At 32.3% G+C, this 19,475-nt stretch overlaps 3 protein-coding genes across 4 annotated transcripts in view; 2 read left to right on the top strand and 1 right to left on the bottom strand.

Annotated features, from left to right (window-relative positions):
* Window positions 1–91, top strand: part of LOC106101960 (coiled-coil domain-containing protein 170) — a 12,120-nt gene extending 12,029 nt beyond the window's left edge. Inside the window, exon 11 of the mRNA XM_013281350.1 lies at window positions 10–91. Within this exon, the coding sequence (XP_013136804.1) occupies window positions 10–91 (82 nt within the window). The remainder of the gene's footprint in view (window positions 1–9) is intronic.
* Window positions 92–284: 193 nt separating this feature from the next.
* On the bottom strand, window positions 285–16,007 carry LOC106102023 (arrestin domain-containing protein 5-like). 2 transcript variants are annotated; one of them, XM_013281413.1, is made up of 6 exons: window positions 15,343–16,007; window positions 2,458–2,592; window positions 1,881–2,086; window positions 1,464–1,631; window positions 1,097–1,279; window positions 285–760 (listed from the first exon to the last, which is right to left on the bottom strand). In XM_013281413.1, exons 1-6 carry the CDS (start codon window positions 15,368–15,370, stop codon window positions 671–673), a joined length of 810 nt encoding a protein of 269 aa, XP_013136867.1. In that variant the 5' UTR covers window positions 15,371–16,007; the 3' UTR covers window positions 285–670. The 2 variants fall into 2 exon arrangements, with proteins under 2 accessions (XP_013136867.1, XP_013136866.1); XM_013281412.1 differs by lacking the exon at window positions 15,343–16,007 and adding an exon at window positions 3,327–3,708.
* Window positions 6,539–18,061, top strand: LOC106102022. Its single transcript, XM_013281411.1, has 2 exons — window positions 6,539–6,926; window positions 16,035–18,061. The coding sequence occupies exons 1-2, from the start codon at window positions 6,894–6,896 to the stop codon at window positions 17,391–17,393; spliced, it is 1,392 nt and encodes a 463-aa protein (XP_013136865.1). The 5' UTR covers window positions 6,539–6,893; the 3' UTR covers window positions 17,394–18,061.
* The last annotated feature ends 1,414 nt before the right edge of the window (window positions 18,062–19,475 follow it).

Consider the following 19,475-nt stretch of genomic DNA (forward strand, 5'->3'; position numbering starts at 1 on the left):
ACCCCACAGGTCTCTCCGCTACGACGACTCGGGGTACGCGGACCCGGGGTTCGACTTGGAGGACGATGTGTACAAACGCGCGGGCTTGTGACCCGCGCGCCGGCGCGCACGCTTCTAGCCGCCGATGACCTTCATTGACATTGACGTCCTTTAAATTAGGTCAACATATTAAAAAAGACATAAATGTGCACAACATTTATTATAAAAGTACTTAATTTGTTAAAATGGTTGACGAATGCTTAAAATAATGTCCCTCCGTTTTGTAATTTATTTATTTTAGGTTATTAATTTAAGTAGCTCACGGACGGTTTACAATGTTTTATAAAAAAATTAATTCATTAGTACTTAGGATATTTTATAAGTCTTTTCGTTATCAAAGAATTGAGGTTATGTTTTGCGTAATAAATTATTAAGTTTTCTAAAACCTTATATAGAAGATCACGGATAAAGTCAAGCCAATTCCAACAATGTCCCAATTTTTAAACATATCAGTAGATTAATACGTTTATGATCTCATATTGAATTTTAATAAAAAATCATTAAACGTCCTTTAGAGTCGGAGATCTAGAGTGTAAATTTCTGACAGGAAATCTATTTTTAGGGGACTTACAAATATATTAACTTTTAATAACTTAATGTTACGTAGATATTGTAGTTTTTTTTAGAGTATTTATGTACCGAGATGTTGGACAGGCACCGTTGTTATTGTTACAGGAATGTCTTCGGATAATGTTAAGTGAAATGTAAAAATCACTTCCACCTGAAAAATATATTTAAATCATTACCCAGTTTACTAAATTTAAGCATTGGGGCCTTAAGCTTATGGTTTTATTTCGTATAAAAAATGTAACAAGTGCACTTTAGTGTACTTATTAATGTACTTCTTGGGCATTTTTATAGTTTTATAGGCAAGTTTTGGTATTTTATCAATCCTAAGAAATAATAATTAAATAATAAAAAATCGGATTAGGTTATCATATTTTGAACATGAAGTCAATTCAATTTGTTTTTTTAGGTCTTTAAATTAAGTGGTCGATCGTTATGGTTAATAGAAGCGATAGTTTATGTAAAGGTTAATATTAAAAAGATTACAAACCCTTAATACGTAGTATATTTTAACCATTGGATTCGTTACGTTGACACTAGATGGCACTGTTTGCGGCACATCCATAAACATGCGACAATACTCCTTTGTTTCATTACAAAAATCGCTACGTTCCGTTTTACATATTTTTTTCTCATCGTTTGCATATCCCGCAGTAACATTATATTCAAGTTTCTGGAAAAAAAAGAAAAACTAAACGCTTTTCATTCAAATTTGTATCAGAACATTTTTATTGACACTGTAAACGATCGTGTTTTTTTTTCAAATTAGTTGATAGTGTTCGATATTGTTTGAATATTTGACATGTCGAATTAAAAAAAATCGTTTAGTGAAACCTTTATATCTTTTGCCTTTTTACCTGTACTAATGTGACGATGATTTTGCTTATTTTTGCTTTTTTGTCATTGCTAATGTCTATTCCAAACGGTAGGCTTTGTCTCGGCGCAAAGCATCTGTACGTTTTAAAATATATCGTCAAAGTTCCAGACGTTGCGAAAGTCTTGTTCATATCGTACATCATGGCAACCTGGAACAGTTAAAATTTACACAAAATCCGTATTATTTACAAAAAATAAATTATTAACAACTTTCAGTAAATGTAAAACATCGTAAAAGCTAACGTTCGATCTACTTTCAAATAATAAATTGTTTTAAACTATGCAAAAGGAAAAACAGATATTTTTTCTGGGATATAGTAATTAAAAAAAACGATTTACATTTTTTGTATTAAGGCAAATTATTAATATTTTTAACAGTGCAAATAAATACAGATTACCTTATTCTCTTCCAAGTGGTTCAGATCTACCCTACTCATCACAATAAGTGGAACAATTTTTATCTTCGATTGACAACAAGCCGCTTTACACATTATCTTAATATAATAAGATACACTAGCTATTGAACTTCTGAATGACGACGGCAAATCATTAGGAAGGTTAAAATGGATTTGATAGTTGTTTATACCTGGTTTTATTTTTTTACCTGGAAAAAAATTAGATTCATATGGGAGTTACAAAGGAGTAAGATAATTAGGGACTACTCTAAACCTTTAAAACAAAAAAAATACATTAATATTGACAAGATTCCGACATTTTCTTTACCTATAATTAACACTAGACACTGCTCGCGACTTGGTCCGCGCGAAATTAGAAATAATAAAAAAAATATGACCTATAACCACTGATAACGCAGATTTTTAACGGTGAAAGAATTTTTGAAATTGGCCTAGTGGTTTTTAGTTATTTCAATACATACAAAAATACAAATCTTTCCTCTTTATAATATTAGTACAGATATTCGCCTTTTAGTAGCAATATTTTGTTTTGTAACATTTTATAATATCGAAAACATACCAGTTATTTCGCTAAATACATTAATTCTAGTGTCCAAAACTTTTCTTTTCTCCTCATATATTTTCAGATAAGGCACAGTGGGTGCTATTCTCGACCATCTTGCTTTACTTATACCAATAACTCTGAGTTCCACGTCTGAAAAAAATTTGAATCCATTGTGAAAAAAATCGGTTCTAAAGAGTCAAATATATTTGAAATTCTATCAGCGTTTTCTAATGCAGTTAAGTACTGTGTAATGGTAAGCAATTAACCCCAGTGTGTATTTTCTTTAAAGTTTCATGTCGAAACACTGTCCTAACACATTGCCGAGTATTCAAGAAAACGCATTTGTCTACTGTCTTACATTTACAATGGTAACCAAGCCATTTAAAATACACAGACAAAAACAAAACATATTTAACTAAAATAATATTAATTTAGTTGTTTAAATGGTGTGACCTGGTGACATATTTTAATAAACTATTATCACATTTAAAGATTGAAATGAATTTCGTTTATATCTGATTAGCAATTAGCTGCAATCAAAAACGATACCTTTCTTTAGGAATGTACACAGACCTCGTTAAATCAAGAAAGTGATTGTGAAAGAGTGATTTTTTTTACTTGATTTGACCATCATATGGTCACTTGCGCATCATAAATAAAGAGATAAAAATACAAGATAATTTACTATTTATGGCTTTTTATGTCAACCGAAAAAATAGACAGAGTAAAATGACGATAAAACGCATTCAAGTAATATTTGAGACTCAAAGTCAAGTGTGTTTCGTCCTGATATAAATTAAATTATAATTAAAACTATATGCAATTGTCGCATACTAGAACTACTTTTTAAATTATAAATAAATAAATAATATAAAGCTGTTCACATTTAATTTTTTGCACTTTTTTAAATTCCAAAGTAACCGATCCGGTCACCACGTCGCCTGTGTATAAAATGCCACTGTCCCCACTGTTAATAACAATATTACAGTTCTTCCACACCATTTTACTATTATTATTACTTTATTTAATATAACTGAACACTTTCACACTATCGACTTGCATGGTATTTGTTCCATTCTACATTATCGAAAGATAATTTTGTTATTAATATAGATAAGGTTATCTATCAATTCTATACATATTTTCTATTTAGTAGCGCACGCGTCTTTAATTGATTACATCTAGGATTACATTTTATAGCATTTACTTCAGTATGAGGGAAAAAAGACAGTAAAACGACTAATTAGGTTCTTGCATGAACACTACACTCTCGGGCTAACTATAAAATAATTGTTTCATAAGTTAATAATTTAATATTAACATAAATTATTATATACACGTGTGTTCATTATTGTTTATATACCTAGTATAACATTTAGAGGTTTAGGCTAAGCGCCATCTGCGCTGGGCCACCTCAAGCCCGGTGAATCTGTAAATGCCTCTTCAAGGCAAACAGTGACAAATCAGTCATAAAAAAAAAGAAAAAAAAAAAGTATAACATAGCTTGTATTATGTAGTCTTAAATCTAAATACATGTCATTCATTTCTAAGAATACATTGTGTTATAATATTTTGTGAGTTTTATTTGCCTATACATAACCTTTTAAATTCATTATATAAACTAAAAGAAACTTGCCAGTGGTGTAGCCCGCTTTAACATCTTCGCGCGAATGGGTCGGCTCTCCCGCTGAAATACCACGACCACACAGAAGACAGGCGTAAAGAGGGAGCAATTTCGCGTTTCGTCTAATGTGTGGTGCCTGATGCTCAATTTTAATTCCTTTTCCGTTCCACCCTTTTCTTATAAGGAAATAATTGGATGGGAAAGTGAGATGCATAGCAAGGGGAAAAATTCTCTTTGTGTGCGTCTCCTCCTCCGTCGATTTAGGGTGGGCAATGTAACTGCAATTACGGATGTCTATGGGCAGCGGTTGCTTCGAGATTTTGGCGGATTTACGTTTGCCACCTTATTGTATAAAAAAGACAACACTAGTTTTCTTAGTACTAAAATTAAATAACACATTGTAATAAATTATAGTCAGTACAAAATATGTAAAAACGAATATTTTAAACTGATTTATATCATGCGTTATATAGCCTAAAATATGACATAACTGGGTAAGACCTCATACGTCAAACTAACCATTGACCCACTTTAACATTATAAAAATATTTAATAATATTTTATCCTAAACAATCTATGCCATGAAGGTTAACACTAAAATACATTAAATAGTGAACGAGTGAGTGATTAAATAACAAAATATAGTAATGGCAACATAGAACTGCCATGAGATTTTAAAATATCGGGTAGCCCCAAATTATTTTTAATGCTAACCGCCGTTACGCATGTGTCACATTTTAATTGTAATCAAGAACGTTAATTAAGCAATAATGGTGTTTTATTCCGTGATTTATACTTTACTTTTAATAACCCCAGGTGAGTACAATAAGTCATATAAATACTGTTTATGCATGAATGGCATGAAAGTTAAACGAAAAAAACATCTTAAAATCTTTCTGTCTTAACTATTCCGTACATCATTTACTTATACACAATTTACTATCTTTGTAGTATTTCCTCGACATCTGCCTAGATATGAGGATATGGATGAAGACGAGCAGATGTTATACCGAGCTGCGTTCGAAACGCCCTCTTACGATCACCATGAACACGAAGAAAACGATAACTCAATGGCCAAGTTTGATCTACTAAGAGATGTGGTATGGGCGGTCAATGCGAAGAATAAAGAGCTAAAAGCTTTTACTAAAGCTCTGGCAGCGAATTTATTATCTACTAAGTTAAAGTTAAAGGAACTTATAGCGAGTGGCGCGCTTGTTAAAAAGCCAGTACATGTACATGAATCACATGAAAAGAAAAAAACTATTAATGATTATCAGGTAAGAACTATTTCTAAGTTATTAAGGCCCTGTTCCACCAAATTATAAATTGTCTAATAAAAATCCAATGTAAAATATCTGATGGAATTATCCGATTTTGTTACCTTATCCGACAGTGACGTCATTTTTACGTTATCTGAGCTTCTATCAGCCAGGGGTAGGACAAGCACTTAATCTCTTGGCCTTAGTCTGAATGACAAGTGAAATTTTCTTATAATTTTCTTATATTTATCGCACACAAAATAATATTAATCAGCCTTGCAGATTTAAAACTAAAAATTACTTTAAATTCTACGAAATAGTTAACGTGGAACGTAACGGTTTAATTAAGTAGAAACTTCCTGCAGCATGAAAATATAGTATCGAAGGATATTATTTGATCTACATTAGGTCAAACAACCCGGATCCCTTTTTATGAATGTTTGCGGTGAATATTAAATCTTTCGAAAAAAAAAACACTTTTAGTTGCTCAAAATAAATGAAAGGATCTTGTTCTAAATATAAATAGTAACGAAATATTTAAATAAGAAAAAGGGGAAATGCTTTTTTATTAAACAACAACAACAAAAAAAGGTTACACTTGGCTTTATGGTGCAAGATTTAATTTTGGCTGCCAGAGGTCAAACTTTTAATTTGTTTTCGATGTAAAAAATTTAAAAAAAATGTTTATTTTATCGTGACTATCAAAAATTACCTCGTGAGCTATAAAATGTTTACAATAATAACATCTTTACATAATATGAAGTCATTTGTTTTATTAAATAATATAATGTATTAGAACAGATTTCTCATTTCTTAATTATTTTTTCAGGCCTCATCGCAAGAATACGAGCCGTATGCACCGCAACATGCCCACAACCCTTACTATGGATATTAAAAAGAAAAAAATGTTCATTATTTTCTGATCTTTTTACTTTTTATTTTAAAGTACAAAAGATTCGTTATATAAAAGTATTTAAAATCATTAAGGAATATTCCAAACGTTTACTTATTTCTTTTCATTTATTAAAACAAATTTTAATGTTATTGTAAGGAAGAGCTGAAGTTAAATTTTAATTAATAATTAATTGCGCTGGTCGTTACTTATTTTTATACTTGTAAATAATACTTATTTTTAATAATAGCAATAAATTATTTGAATGTAGTTTGCAACTTTATTATATTAATCGAGATAATGTTTTGCGGTCGCGTGCGGAGTGCGTCAGTGCTCCACAAGAAAGTGCATTACATAAATTAAATAGTTAATTGGGAAGGTCAACGTTGTCTGGTCGACGTGGTTGCGTGCCTTTAGTCAGTGAGACACCGCGCAAGGCACACGTACTAGAAGTGAATCGCTTATTCTAGTTCAAACGAATCGGAATCAGAGGGCCTCGCTTAGTTTTACAGTGTGCCTGCAACGCCGTGTCGATGCGATGCGATGTCAACCAAATAATCGTATAAACTAAAAGTTCCCACCGGAACGATGTTCTTTACGATTCTCGATATTGTGGACATGTCCTTATCGATACAGTAAATTTGAAGTTACAGTGCGGTAATCGGTTTGTGACGAGATGAGGATCTATTTTATATGGATTTCCCTTTTGGTATGAATTCATTTTTTAATCTATTGTGATATTACCATAAACAAACTTAGTTCTATATTTAGCAGTAGATTAGAACAGGCTGATGATGTTGTTATTACAATATTTGTTACAATTGTAAGAGGACAATAAATTCAGTCAAAGATAAAATATACAAATGAATTGACCCTCCTCCTTTCTGAAGTCGGCTAATAAATTCAAAAGTAATTCTGTATCTAATATAGTCAATTTAATTTACCATAATAAAATGGCTTTACCTAAGTCGGCAAATATATAATGAATCTTTAGTTATGCATTTTAAAGTTAACGTAAATAACTATTATAGTCTAGTCTTTAATCTTTTTCAAAAGTAAAATTGTAAATTCTAAGTTTTCATTAACAAATTGCTTCATAATTTCATAACAAGGTAATCCATGTTGAAATAAAATAAGAAAGCAAAAGGGTTCCTCAGTATATTATGAACCACCCAACTGCACTGCATTACCAACAACGCCCACTGCCCTTATGGCCGAATATTACTTTCAATGTCAAAGTTTGCACTTCGACGACGAATACCAACACACGAAATAATTACTAACTAATTTAAACAATACAAAACTATAATCAGTGGTAGAATGTTTTAAATATGATTAAATTAAGCTATTCCTGTATTAATTTCTATTGAATTCATGGATAATTTGCGTGCTGTTTTTCGCGGAACTTTCTTCCTTGTGAAACGGTCTGTCCTCGGCGGTATTTCCAAACCAATACGACTTAGGGTCAAGAAGCGAGCCTATCATTTCCTCAAAGTCCGGTAATGCATCTGTAGTTCCTCTGGTGTTGCGGATGTCCATGGGCGTCGTTGACCACCTCGGTGTTCTCGCCGGTCGTTTGCCCCCTTTTATTATAAAAAAATATAGGTATATATTTTACCATTAATATGACTAACTTTCAGTATGAAAGAACTACAAATTGACAACCTTAACGTATCACACCAATCCCTCATCTAAAGAGCATAATAAACACCGTTGTCCAAAAATTGTTATGCATGTATGCTTTGTTTGATAAATTATGTATGTTCTAAATATTAGAAAAACATCACAACTCGATGGTTTAAAATAATTTGCCAGATAATTGAAAAAAAAAACGTTGTCTTGGCTCTTGGTGCTTCACAAACCATAATTACAATCAGTTCAGCTGTCCGTCTTGTAAGAAGCTCACATAACTTACGATTTACATTCCATCTACATTCCTAAGGAACTCGCACCATTGTGAACAATATGCATACATTTATAAACATTATCATTATTAGTATTGTATGGTACGAAATAAAAAATAATAAATTCCATTTCATACATATATTTCTATACTTCTCTATACCTGCATCAGTTGACCCTTCATCAGCATATATCTGTTTCAGATAAAGATATTGTAAACAAAAAATCAATTACTTGAGTATTTTGACAAAATATTGTAACAATCGTTAACTTAAGTATTGTTAATTTCCGTACAAAGTAATTAAAACTAAAATCGGTTGTACAACTTCTTTCACCATTTATAAAAAGTGTGTAACCAGTTCCTTAACACGTTGAAGACACTAGTTGAAGAAATGCTTTAGTTATTTTCATGAAACTCTATATAGTAATGTCGACCTATTTCATATTAACACAAGATAAATGTCAGCATGCTCTTTAAAGTACTGGAATACAATATCGAACTAATTTTGGTCCATATGAGGGCGAAACTGGTTCGAGCGATTCACTTCCTAGTATTTTTTTATGAAATCGCCACTAGTGAGACTAATCACTGTAAATGCAACGATTATTATTATTGCAAGTCTATAATAAAGCTAGTTATGACATTGACATGACATGATATTTCTGTTTATTCATCTGTAAGGTACAAAAAAATGCCTAGGAATTTAAAATTCCACTTTTACCCAATAATTTCGAAATTCGAAAGGTAAAGTACTATTTAATTTTAATCAAGAGTTATTATTCTCCATTGGCTGGGATTTATAATTCGGTAACACGGGTAAAAGGGGAAAGCGATTTACCAGAGAATGGGATACATATATAGAGAAAATATCCTGTTTCAGCTCGTTCCTCGCCCTACCGATTAAAAGCAGGCAATGCATTTGCAACGGCAGATGTTATGGGCAACAGTAATTCGCTATTGTGGAGAATTCAAGTGGCACTCCCTCGTTAGCCATCTTTTACAATAAAAAAAAATTAAAAGCTAGCCACCAATACAATCTATAGATATAAAAAATGTCTATCGTAGATTTAGTTGAGTAAGATACGGTTTTTTAATTACATAATACTGATAGTGCATGGGTGTTACACGTAATAAAGTGTACATTATTGAAATGAAAGACATTGAACGCGAAGGTAAAGTATCCGATCGACAACAGGTTTAGTTGAGCGCTGGTAGTAACTTGTCACGCATAACTAATATTAATGTAGACGAATGTGAAGCCATTTCTAGTTAGAAGCTTAGTGCAATCATTAGACTAGGGTGCAAATTATAAAAGTCATCCACTTGCCTTTATCCCTTACGTAGCACAGTATGTGCTGCTCTTCCATACATCTCTCAGCCGTCATATCTGAATCCACTCCTTTCTTAAGTATATCCTCTTTCACACAATCCATCCATACTTTCAAATTATAAAAGTGTAGGAACTTAAAAATTCTTAACATTTCCTTTTGTTCTTCGTTTGACTTCAGTCTGAACGGATGACAGACCTGTGTATTGGGAAGACCCGAGAGTTGGATAGGCCCGTTGAATCGGAAATTATCGACAATTGGAAAACCCAGAAAATTAATCACACCCGTTAATGATACTACCACTAATTACTCAAGTTTCAAATTGAGAGTTTTTTTTTTGTAATACGGTAAATATGTAAGGGCTTGTTCCACCAAATTGTAAATCATTTAATAACAATCCAACGTGTAAAATACGAGTATGTGATGGAAATATCGGATTTTGTTACCTTAACTGATAGTGACGTCATTTTTAACCTAACTGAGTCTCTATCAGCCAGTAGTGGGAAAGGTCCTAAGCCATGTATTTAAACTTTAGGTTTGTCAAGATCAATAAAGATTGCATACACAGATGCAATCATTCTTGCATGCATTCTTAACTCCATAAATTCCTTTCAATATAAATTACATTAACATGAAAGAACAACATATCGGAAGTCATTAAACTCGAAATTAAACTCGTAGTTTTTGCCTTATTATAAGGGAACATAATTTCACAAATCCGTCTTAAGGACTCGAACTTTGACCTATTTAAAGAAAAAAATACATCCGTGCGATAAACATGTTTACATTTTCTTTGTGATCTCGAATCGGTTGTCATCATTCAATTTATTTGCATTCGAGTATAAAATACTTCACGATCTGGTAAATCAGAACTGGTTTTCTCGCCTCGCCCAACAATGCTAACCTTATAAAGGTAAGTGCATATAACAAAGATTTAAAAAAATATAACAGCATCGACATCTTGCAATACTTTCACTATATTGCTTGATAAGGAATCAAATAAACAGATAGTAGGAGACTACCCGCATAGTGAGACAATTCCTTTATGTAACCTACTGATGATTTTTAAAGTTACATCCTTTTTTAAATAAGAATAAATGAATAAGTTTTTACAGAAGGCTTATAAAGTTGGCATCACTTTTAGGAATTCAATATGACCTAGGCCGCGCTTTGTCGTGGTATTCAGTCGTGACGAAAAAAGCCATTTCAAGAGATATCTACAATCTTAATTTTTTATCGCCCTCTGACATACTTGCTCCACAGTAATGCCGATTCGTATATCAAGAGAATTTTCTTTATGAATTTTGTAAGAGTTTAAAATATTTATTTGAAGTATGAATAAGTAATGGTTCTGCTTAAGTTACAGTTAACTTAACTTCAGCCTGTTTGTTCTGTATTAAATGTCAGTTTTTTTAAACCTGTTTGCCTATTGATAGTTGTCGTTTTAACCTTCTTCATCTTAACTCTCATTACAAGGATAGTATTTTGTTTAATTTATTAAACTTTTATGCCCAGTTAGTGATAGAGCAACAAACTTGATTGACCCGAAAGAGAAACAAAGCTACTATTATCAGAAAACTAGTAAAACCTTTGTGATATTTATATTAATCTATATCTTTTTCTATTCTATACTAATATTATTAAGAGGAAAGATTTGGATTTTTGTATGTATTCGATTAACGTAAAAACTACTGGGCCGATATCAAAAATGCTTTCACCATTAAAAAGGTAATTTATCTGGGAGTAGCATAGGCTACATTTTATAATTTCACGCGGGCAAAGTCGCGAGCAACAGCAAGCAATTTTTTGTCTTTGAAAGGTGAACACTAATAAGCTATATAGTTTCTTCTCTTTGCTTCTAAAAACTAGATTAAAACCATAATGTTTTAGACTAATAATGATTGATAAAAGGCAGTCGAAGGTCGCCCTGTGAGTTTGTAACAACTTTTAACTTATTGCAACGCAGTCTCGTACAATCCCGCAGATCTTATCACGAGAGCTCTGTCATTTATGACAAAATTTTGTACACTTCTGGTGAAAAAAAGTTAACCCGAAAAATATTCTTGTTAACACAAAATATTTTGACAGTGAAGATATCTAACTTTTTGACGACTTAAAAATATATCTTGTATGGAAAAATTTAACAGATTCAACTCTTCTTGGTTGGATCTTCAAATTACATATCTCCATCACTCTATTTCACCTTCTCTCTTGTAACGAAATATACCTGAACGTGATGCGTCAACAGTTGTCGATTCTAGTTCAATATTCGAAGAGATCCAGAAACCGGAGGTTTACTTCATTTTTTTTGGTGACTCAATGGCCACTGCTTGCCTTTTAGAGGCATTTACAGATTCACCGTGCTTGAGGTGGCCGAGCGCAGATGGCGCTTAGCCTAAACCTCGTTTATGAGTAACTAAGCTCTACGGCTCCCTCAGAAGCCTAGACACGAGCCGTTACTTCGTTTATTTACCGGATTGGGAGGCCTCCGAGCTCTTAGATCGCTTCGGTGGACGCTCCATGGAGTAGGCACAATGGCTTACTTCAAAGTTGTAGTTCTAAAAATGTAAGGAACGAAGTTAATAGTGTTCAAATAAATAATATGAGAATGTAGGTTACTCTAACCAAGGCTACATCGCGATTATCTCTGATCGGTACTTAATTTTCCTAATTATTGTGATCGAATAATTACACGTGTTTTACAAAATTATGTATCCGATTGTGATTGAGCTTATCCTCATATTATACATTTACGCTTAAAGTCAGTTGGATGGATTATTTCAATTTAATTACTTAAGATAATGTTTACTATGGTGAATTATTATTTTATTTTTAAATTAAGTAGTTTGTGATTGTTTTCTTTTATATTCATTGTTTATACGTCATTTAGAATTATATTGTTTTGAGGTAAGAAGTTAAGGTGCTCGGATTTTCTTTAATCATTATTCCTATCCTTCTTCCGTTAAATTTTATATTATACCGTTTATCTGAAAAGTAAATAACTAAATATGAGTTACATATTGAGAGATCATTGTTTCCTTTTAAAAATACCAACAAAGTAAATGATCTAGAATTGGTCCTTGAAATAATGACCTCATATATAACACCGACAGTTACACTATTGGCGCCTCGGCGCTTAAATATCTATTGGAATGCAACAAACGTACATGTAAATTAGTGAAACAAATAAATACATTGAGAAAGACCCGTTAGTGTGTTTAAAGACAGGACTTATGCATCTAGAATATTTTAACCTTTGAATAAGCAAGATTCTAAATATTATAATTAAAATTATTTTAGATAGAAAATTACATGAATCAAAAGATTACATGTATGTTGAATTCAAATAAAGAAGTTGAAAAGGTAAATTAACCTAACGCCTAACACTTCCGATACTTACGAAGTTAAATACAATATTACGCATTCATCTCATATACGTTTTCTCTAATAAATGTAATGTACCTAAATTATAAAATTTACAAGTCGTGAGGCAAAACTTTGCACTAAACATTACTCTTTGCGTACTCTTATTTTGATTATCCATGAATTAATTAACTTTTTTCAATTCCGTGCTTTGAACTGGTAAGTAATGTCTTGGAGACGGCCATTACCATATCGCAATTGACTTTAAAAAAGTTAACGATTATTTAATATTGAAATAACTAGCTTCCCTTGCTAGTAACCTGTTTGTCGATTGAAGGATTTTAATAAGAATTTAATTACAATCGAATGCTAATTAATCTATTTGTCCTGTACTTTTAAAATACAATTAATGCTCTAATAATAAAGTTTTTTTTTTATAACATAAGGTGCCGTTGCCCATAGACATCCGCGATCGCAGATGCGTTGCCCACCCTTATCCGACGGAGGAGGAGACGCACATAAAGAGGATATTGCCACTTCCTATGCATCTCCTCCACCGTCAAATCCACTTCCTCGTCCCATCCACTTCTTATAAGAAAAGGGTGTTAAAGAGAAAGGCACTCATGAGACGAAACACGGAATTGGCTCCATTTCACGCCTGTCTTCTGTGTGGTCGTGGTATTACAGGGGGCGTGCCGGCTTATTCTTGCTAAGATGTTAAAGCGGGCACTACCACTGTTTTTATAAGAATTTATTAGACAGGGCCGCATCCCGACATGGTCAAAGATTAAAATGACAATCACATTTTACAAAACTGTCAGATTAAAAAACGTCAACTCATTATCTAGATAAAGTAACAAAAATGTATAGAAAAAATAAAGTTGGTGAGGTTTCTTAATTTTTTTTTAATATTCACGTAGCAAAGGTAACATTATCCATCAGCTATTCGTATCTACTTTTGCAAGCAGTATCGATATCAATGCAATGAATTAAAACACGAGTAACTTGTGCTACTCCATTCTATTTTAATGTAACATGTATCTACTGTGTTGGAAAAAAAATATTTCTACGGTAACCTAAAATTTATTTCGTTGATTAATTTCAGTATAACAAGCCTAATATATATCTATACCTACTATGTATACTATATACTACTATTATAAAGAGAAATGATTTGTATTTTTGGATTTTTGTAAAACTACTTGACCGATTTCAAAAACTCTTGCACCATTAAAAACTATGTTGTCAGTGAGTAACATAGGCAACACATTTTTATTATATTTTTATTTCGAGCGGGCTAAATCGCCAGCAACAGCTAGTTATGGTTTAAGTTCTAATGATGTTAGAAAATCAACAACTTCATACAAAATGAGAAACATTATTTACATTTTCTTCTGCTTTTATTTTATTAAAGAATCTCCGAAACAAAGAAACGTGATATTTTACTTCACAAAGAACAAAGGTACCAAAGATCGTATGTATAATAGAGTTTATATTTATTCATACCAACGTTTAACCTTTCTTTGTAAAAGTAACATTCCAACATATCCGTGCAATATTACGATCATGGAGTGATTGCGCGCGCCTTGAGTGCGCCCCTCTCCGCCGGCCCCACCCCGCGGCGCCGTGACAGTGAAAAACACAAGGCCGCAAGTTGCGCCTGCGCAGCCCATTTTGTAACTAGATGCCTCCGATTCTGTCTATTCACAATAATTACTACAGTAGTGTTGACTTAATTTATGTCTGATTTATATTGCATCGCTGATTGATTGCCACCAATATTCCAAATATACTACTGAAATAATTCATAAACTTGACCACCATTTATTCCCCTTCTTTTTTGTACTTAGTCTTTTTTTAATAAATAGCAAATGCAACTTATCTTTAACCTTCGAGTATTTTTTCCGTGATATACGAACGGCAGGAAAGTCAGTATGTATACCTATAAATATCTTAAAACTCCTAGGTGCATGCTTTTATTTTATTTCAAAATAATAAAAATCGATGTATTACTTCGATAACATTACTAGTAATGTAATTGTGAAAGCCCATTTCATACTTAGTCCTTACACGGACAAAGCTTTGTTCAATAGATTCAAGTTACGTAGAAACGATTAGTATTCTTTGCTTTTTATCTTGTGTCACGAACTGCAGTGTGGTGAAATTGTTTAGGATACCTAGTTCGTAATCTAGATACAAAGTGGTTTCAAGTTCATTACAACATCGGTAAGAATAATCAAGAGTTTTATGAAAATAACGAAAATTAGTTTAATTAACTATCGAATTTTCGACGTGAAAATTTGTTATAAGATTAATTAAAAAAACATTGTACTTTTGACTTTCAATTAATTGTTCAAAGAAGTTTAGAAATCTGTTCACATTAAAGTACCTGGTGTAAAGAATCAAATCTTTTCTCTGTGATATCTTAGAAAATGCACGAAAACCTGAACTCGAATTTTTCGAGTATTATTCAATTCGATAATAATCATTACAGATGTATAGAATAATATAACATTAACTTATTTACATACCAGTACAAGATGCGAGTACAAACAACATTCAATCATCCTACCCGAGGCGGTGTCATGATCAGGCGCCCACTTTTTGCCTCCACATTCCAATCAGGTTAATTTTTTGCGATCCAATTGACATTAACAACTTAACCAGTAAGTTTGCCTTTTTCTTCAAGTTGGAAATGTTTTTTTCCTCTTCTTTAATGAATCTTAATATCAATTTTATTAAATAAAAAAGTTGATGACGTCTAGACTTTAATTTGTCATACGTGACTTCAATTTGTATGTTCATTATTCTAATTTTATCCTTATAAACTCTTATCATTTTTTGCATGGTTGGTTATTCTTTATTGGTTTCTTTCGGGTGTTGCGGACGTCGACAGACTGGCCAATTAAATTTATTCTCAAAATCACACTTGGTGTTAACAAAAAATGATCTCGGTACATTCAAGATAAACGATCAAGACCAGCTGATATAGGTTTTGCCGACGAGGCGTTAATAAACGGAGCGGAAATGGTTCTCGGAATGTGCCGGCTGTCAGCTGTCAGTGACCGCGCGTGTAGCCTTGCTACTCGCCATCTTGAGCCTTGTTGCAACATATTACAAAGCAATTTGTTATTGAACAAAACTAATAATTTCTTTTTAATACCTATAGTAGTCAAACACAATCATAGTCCAATTCAATAACATTATTATTTATTATTTTCAGATCTTGCCTAATGCGCTAGTGGTCAGCCAGCCATTTGCAAAGCAACCAGGGGTGAGAGAGGATGCAGATCCTGAAGTACAACATGGAGATCCCTCCGATATTCACAACGAGCAGGTTATATCAGTAAGAATAACGTCCTCAGTTGCTGTAGGAAGAGGAAAAGCAAAATCTACCAAGATACCAGAAAATGAATACATTCAAAATGTTAACGCCACGTTACTACCGACCATTGTAACAAAAATAAATCCTACGAATCCAACTACAATCGAGGACATCGAAAACGAAACCGTAACTGATGCAATGCCGTACATCGGTGCTAACATAGATTTTATCAAACAATTACAAGCACGGAAAGAAGCGAGAGGCGTAAATCATTACGAGCAAGTGAATCCATTTGAAACAGTTAAACAATTTAATTACAACATATCCGATGATCATACAACCGAATCAACTAGCAACACTGATTCCGATATAGACTCTACGGCTAGTGAAACTGAGGAAAATATTGAAAATATACCAATAGGTAGATCGATTTCATCATTATCGGCTAAAACATATGTACAAAGTTTAACCGACGATTCATTGCAGGAACGAGATAGGAACACGCGATTAACAACGGTCAGTTTTAATATAGTTCACGACAATCCCAAGATTAATGACAATTATAACCATGCGAGTAACACTTTCGGACAAAGTCAACAGTTTTATAATCCCCCAGCAAAGGTCTATAGTCAACCTGCCCAAATTTACAGTCAACCTGCGAAGTTCTACAGTGAGCCGGCGAAATTTTACAGTGAACCATCGAAAATTTACAGCGAACCAGCCAAGATATACAGTGAACCGGCAAAAATTTACAGTGAGCCTGCTAAGTATTACAGTCAGCCGGCGTCATTGCATCTCACACCGGAACCATTACCGAACCATACTCCTTGGCGACCACGCTCGCGAACAATATCACCAACGTCTCCTACGAGAAATCCTGATATAACCACGACTCCAATAACAACAGTAACTTATAAAACGAATACAGAACGATACATTGTAGAACATCAACCCGAAAAGAATTACGAGGTAGATGAAAAAATCAGCGTAATGACTGACGGACGTAGTCATGGAGTTCAAAAACCGAATAATGAGAATTGTAAGCAGGAGAACTGTAAAGTTGGTTATGTTGTGGAAGGAAGACAGTATAAAAAGTATCGTGTAGAAGAAAGAACACCTGATGGCTTTATTGTGGGGGAATACGGTGTTGTGAGAAACGAAGATGGAGCCCTTAGAGGCGTCAGATATACTGCCGATAGCGAAGCCAGCCCTCGTCTTATACAAGACGCACTTATGAAGTTCCTGCAGCTCAAATAGATCATACATTTAGTTGTAAAATGCTCATTTATTTTTATAAGGTATACTCAATAAAATTTAAACACATGGCACACAAATGAAATATAAAAATGTAGTGAGAATTTTTGTAAATACTTAATAATCAAGACTGAATATTTTGGTATCCAGAAATAATTAATTTCTCTTATCCCATACTGTACAGTCTTTCGCTCTGTTTCGGCTTCGCATATTTAAAGTTTTTTATTATTTGCATGAGATTTTTCCAAGTCATTTTCATTTAGGACTATCTCTATGTCTTAGAATGTCTGTGGTAAAAACAATACTTTTTTTTTATTTATTCTGTATCAATTTTTAAATTTCTAGCTAAATCGGTATAAAAGTTAATGCGTACTTTCTTGTCTATTATAATTAACTAATGTACTGAAGCTTCTTTACTCATTTATATTAAAAATGCATAATCTGTGCCATCTGTTTTTTCTTAAACATTACCTGTACCTTCATATTTAATGGATTTTTTTACCTTAATTTAAAATGTTTGTGCTATGGATAGAGAATGTGTACATATTTAGTTGTTAAGAATTAAAAGCTTGCAAACTAAGTTTTTTATTTAATTGTTCTACTTTAGTTGGCTGCTTATCATCATAATTACATGTCCTAAAGATACGAAAATAAAAATAAATGGAAAGGAACAAACTGCATTTATTAAATATTTAACACTATTCAAGCAGTTACAACGCTTATTGTAAAGTATTCTTAATTTGTGACCTTAAATATAGTGTTTTGTACAACATTTGCAATACATAACGGTTACTAGCGCTACATCTAAATAGTGTTACATTTCTTTAACAATTGATTAAGAGAATCCAAACAAGACGATTCTTTCGAAAAATTTAACTAGTGTGATTGTAAATTGTTTTATAACGAGTAATATTTTGAATTGTAACAATAAGATTCAAACTTTCAAACAACAGAAACATGTTTAGCAAATATGAAAATTCATCATAACGTTTTTAAAAAGTAAAATCTTAAAAATACTGATTACATATTTAAATTCAATACAAAGAAATACTTAAATGTCTACGCAACACACTTCTTATATAAGTAGTAAGAGTTTAAAAGTGATTAATAATTATTTTAACATTATTTTTATTAGTATAATTGGTGCACAAATAGCTTTTATCCGAATCAAACACGATCTCCAAACATAGCTAAATATCGAAGCTATTTCCATTGCAGAGCCATTTCCGAACTAAATCATTCCTTGAAACACCTAATTGTATCTTAATTTATTTGCCATAAGTGCAGACTAAAATCTTTTCCATCGCTATGCAGATTAACAATTATACTTTCGTGGAAGCACTTGTATCGATCAGTCAACCAGCTTTTTAATCTGTTTCAACTAACCTTTTTAATAAAATGCATATAATATACTGGACATTCTGGCAACGTTTGTGAAACATAAAAGTGTACACTATTTAAATTCAATATGTCCCGTAACTTGTAAATAATTATTTCAATAAACATTTTCAATAATAACAAATGACTGACAGTTTTTAAGTTATTCCTTTTTAGAAGTTTTTTTTGTATGTAAATACTATTTAAGGTTGTTTTGTGTAATATACACTTTGTTATCAAAGATCAATAAAAAGCAGATTTTTTGTCATGGTCTATACAAAACATATAACAACTAATATAAAATTTATCACAATATAAAATATATTCGCAACAATATAACGAATACACTTTTAAACATATTCAAAAGAGTACAATAAAACTTGAAAATTGTTAAATTTTAGGTCGTCGAAATAATGTGTTTTTGGGAGATATTTACTTGATATTGGACTCAATAACAGTCGACAAGGCTTTGAAGAATTAGTAGTAGAATTAGAATATGAAAAACTTTTCAAATTTCTTATTAAGTGTAGCTTTAAGGTCCTCGGTACACAAGCACGCGTTGCCAACATTTAGCACTTTCGTCGCCGTCTCTAGTCGGTACCTTTTTGTTATGATCGTCGGTACAAAAGTTGCCGCGATTTTCGAGAGCGCAGAGCAAATTTATACATTGAAATATAGTTGACATTATGTAATCTCGTAATCGTTATG

The sequence above is a fragment of the Papilio polytes genome, unplaced genomic scaffold, assembly GCF_000836215.1.
Source record: "Papilio polytes unplaced genomic scaffold, Ppol_1.0 DF823934.1, whole genome shotgun sequence".
NCBI classification, from domain to species: Eukaryota; Metazoa; Arthropoda; class Insecta; order Lepidoptera; family Papilionidae; genus Papilio; species Papilio polytes.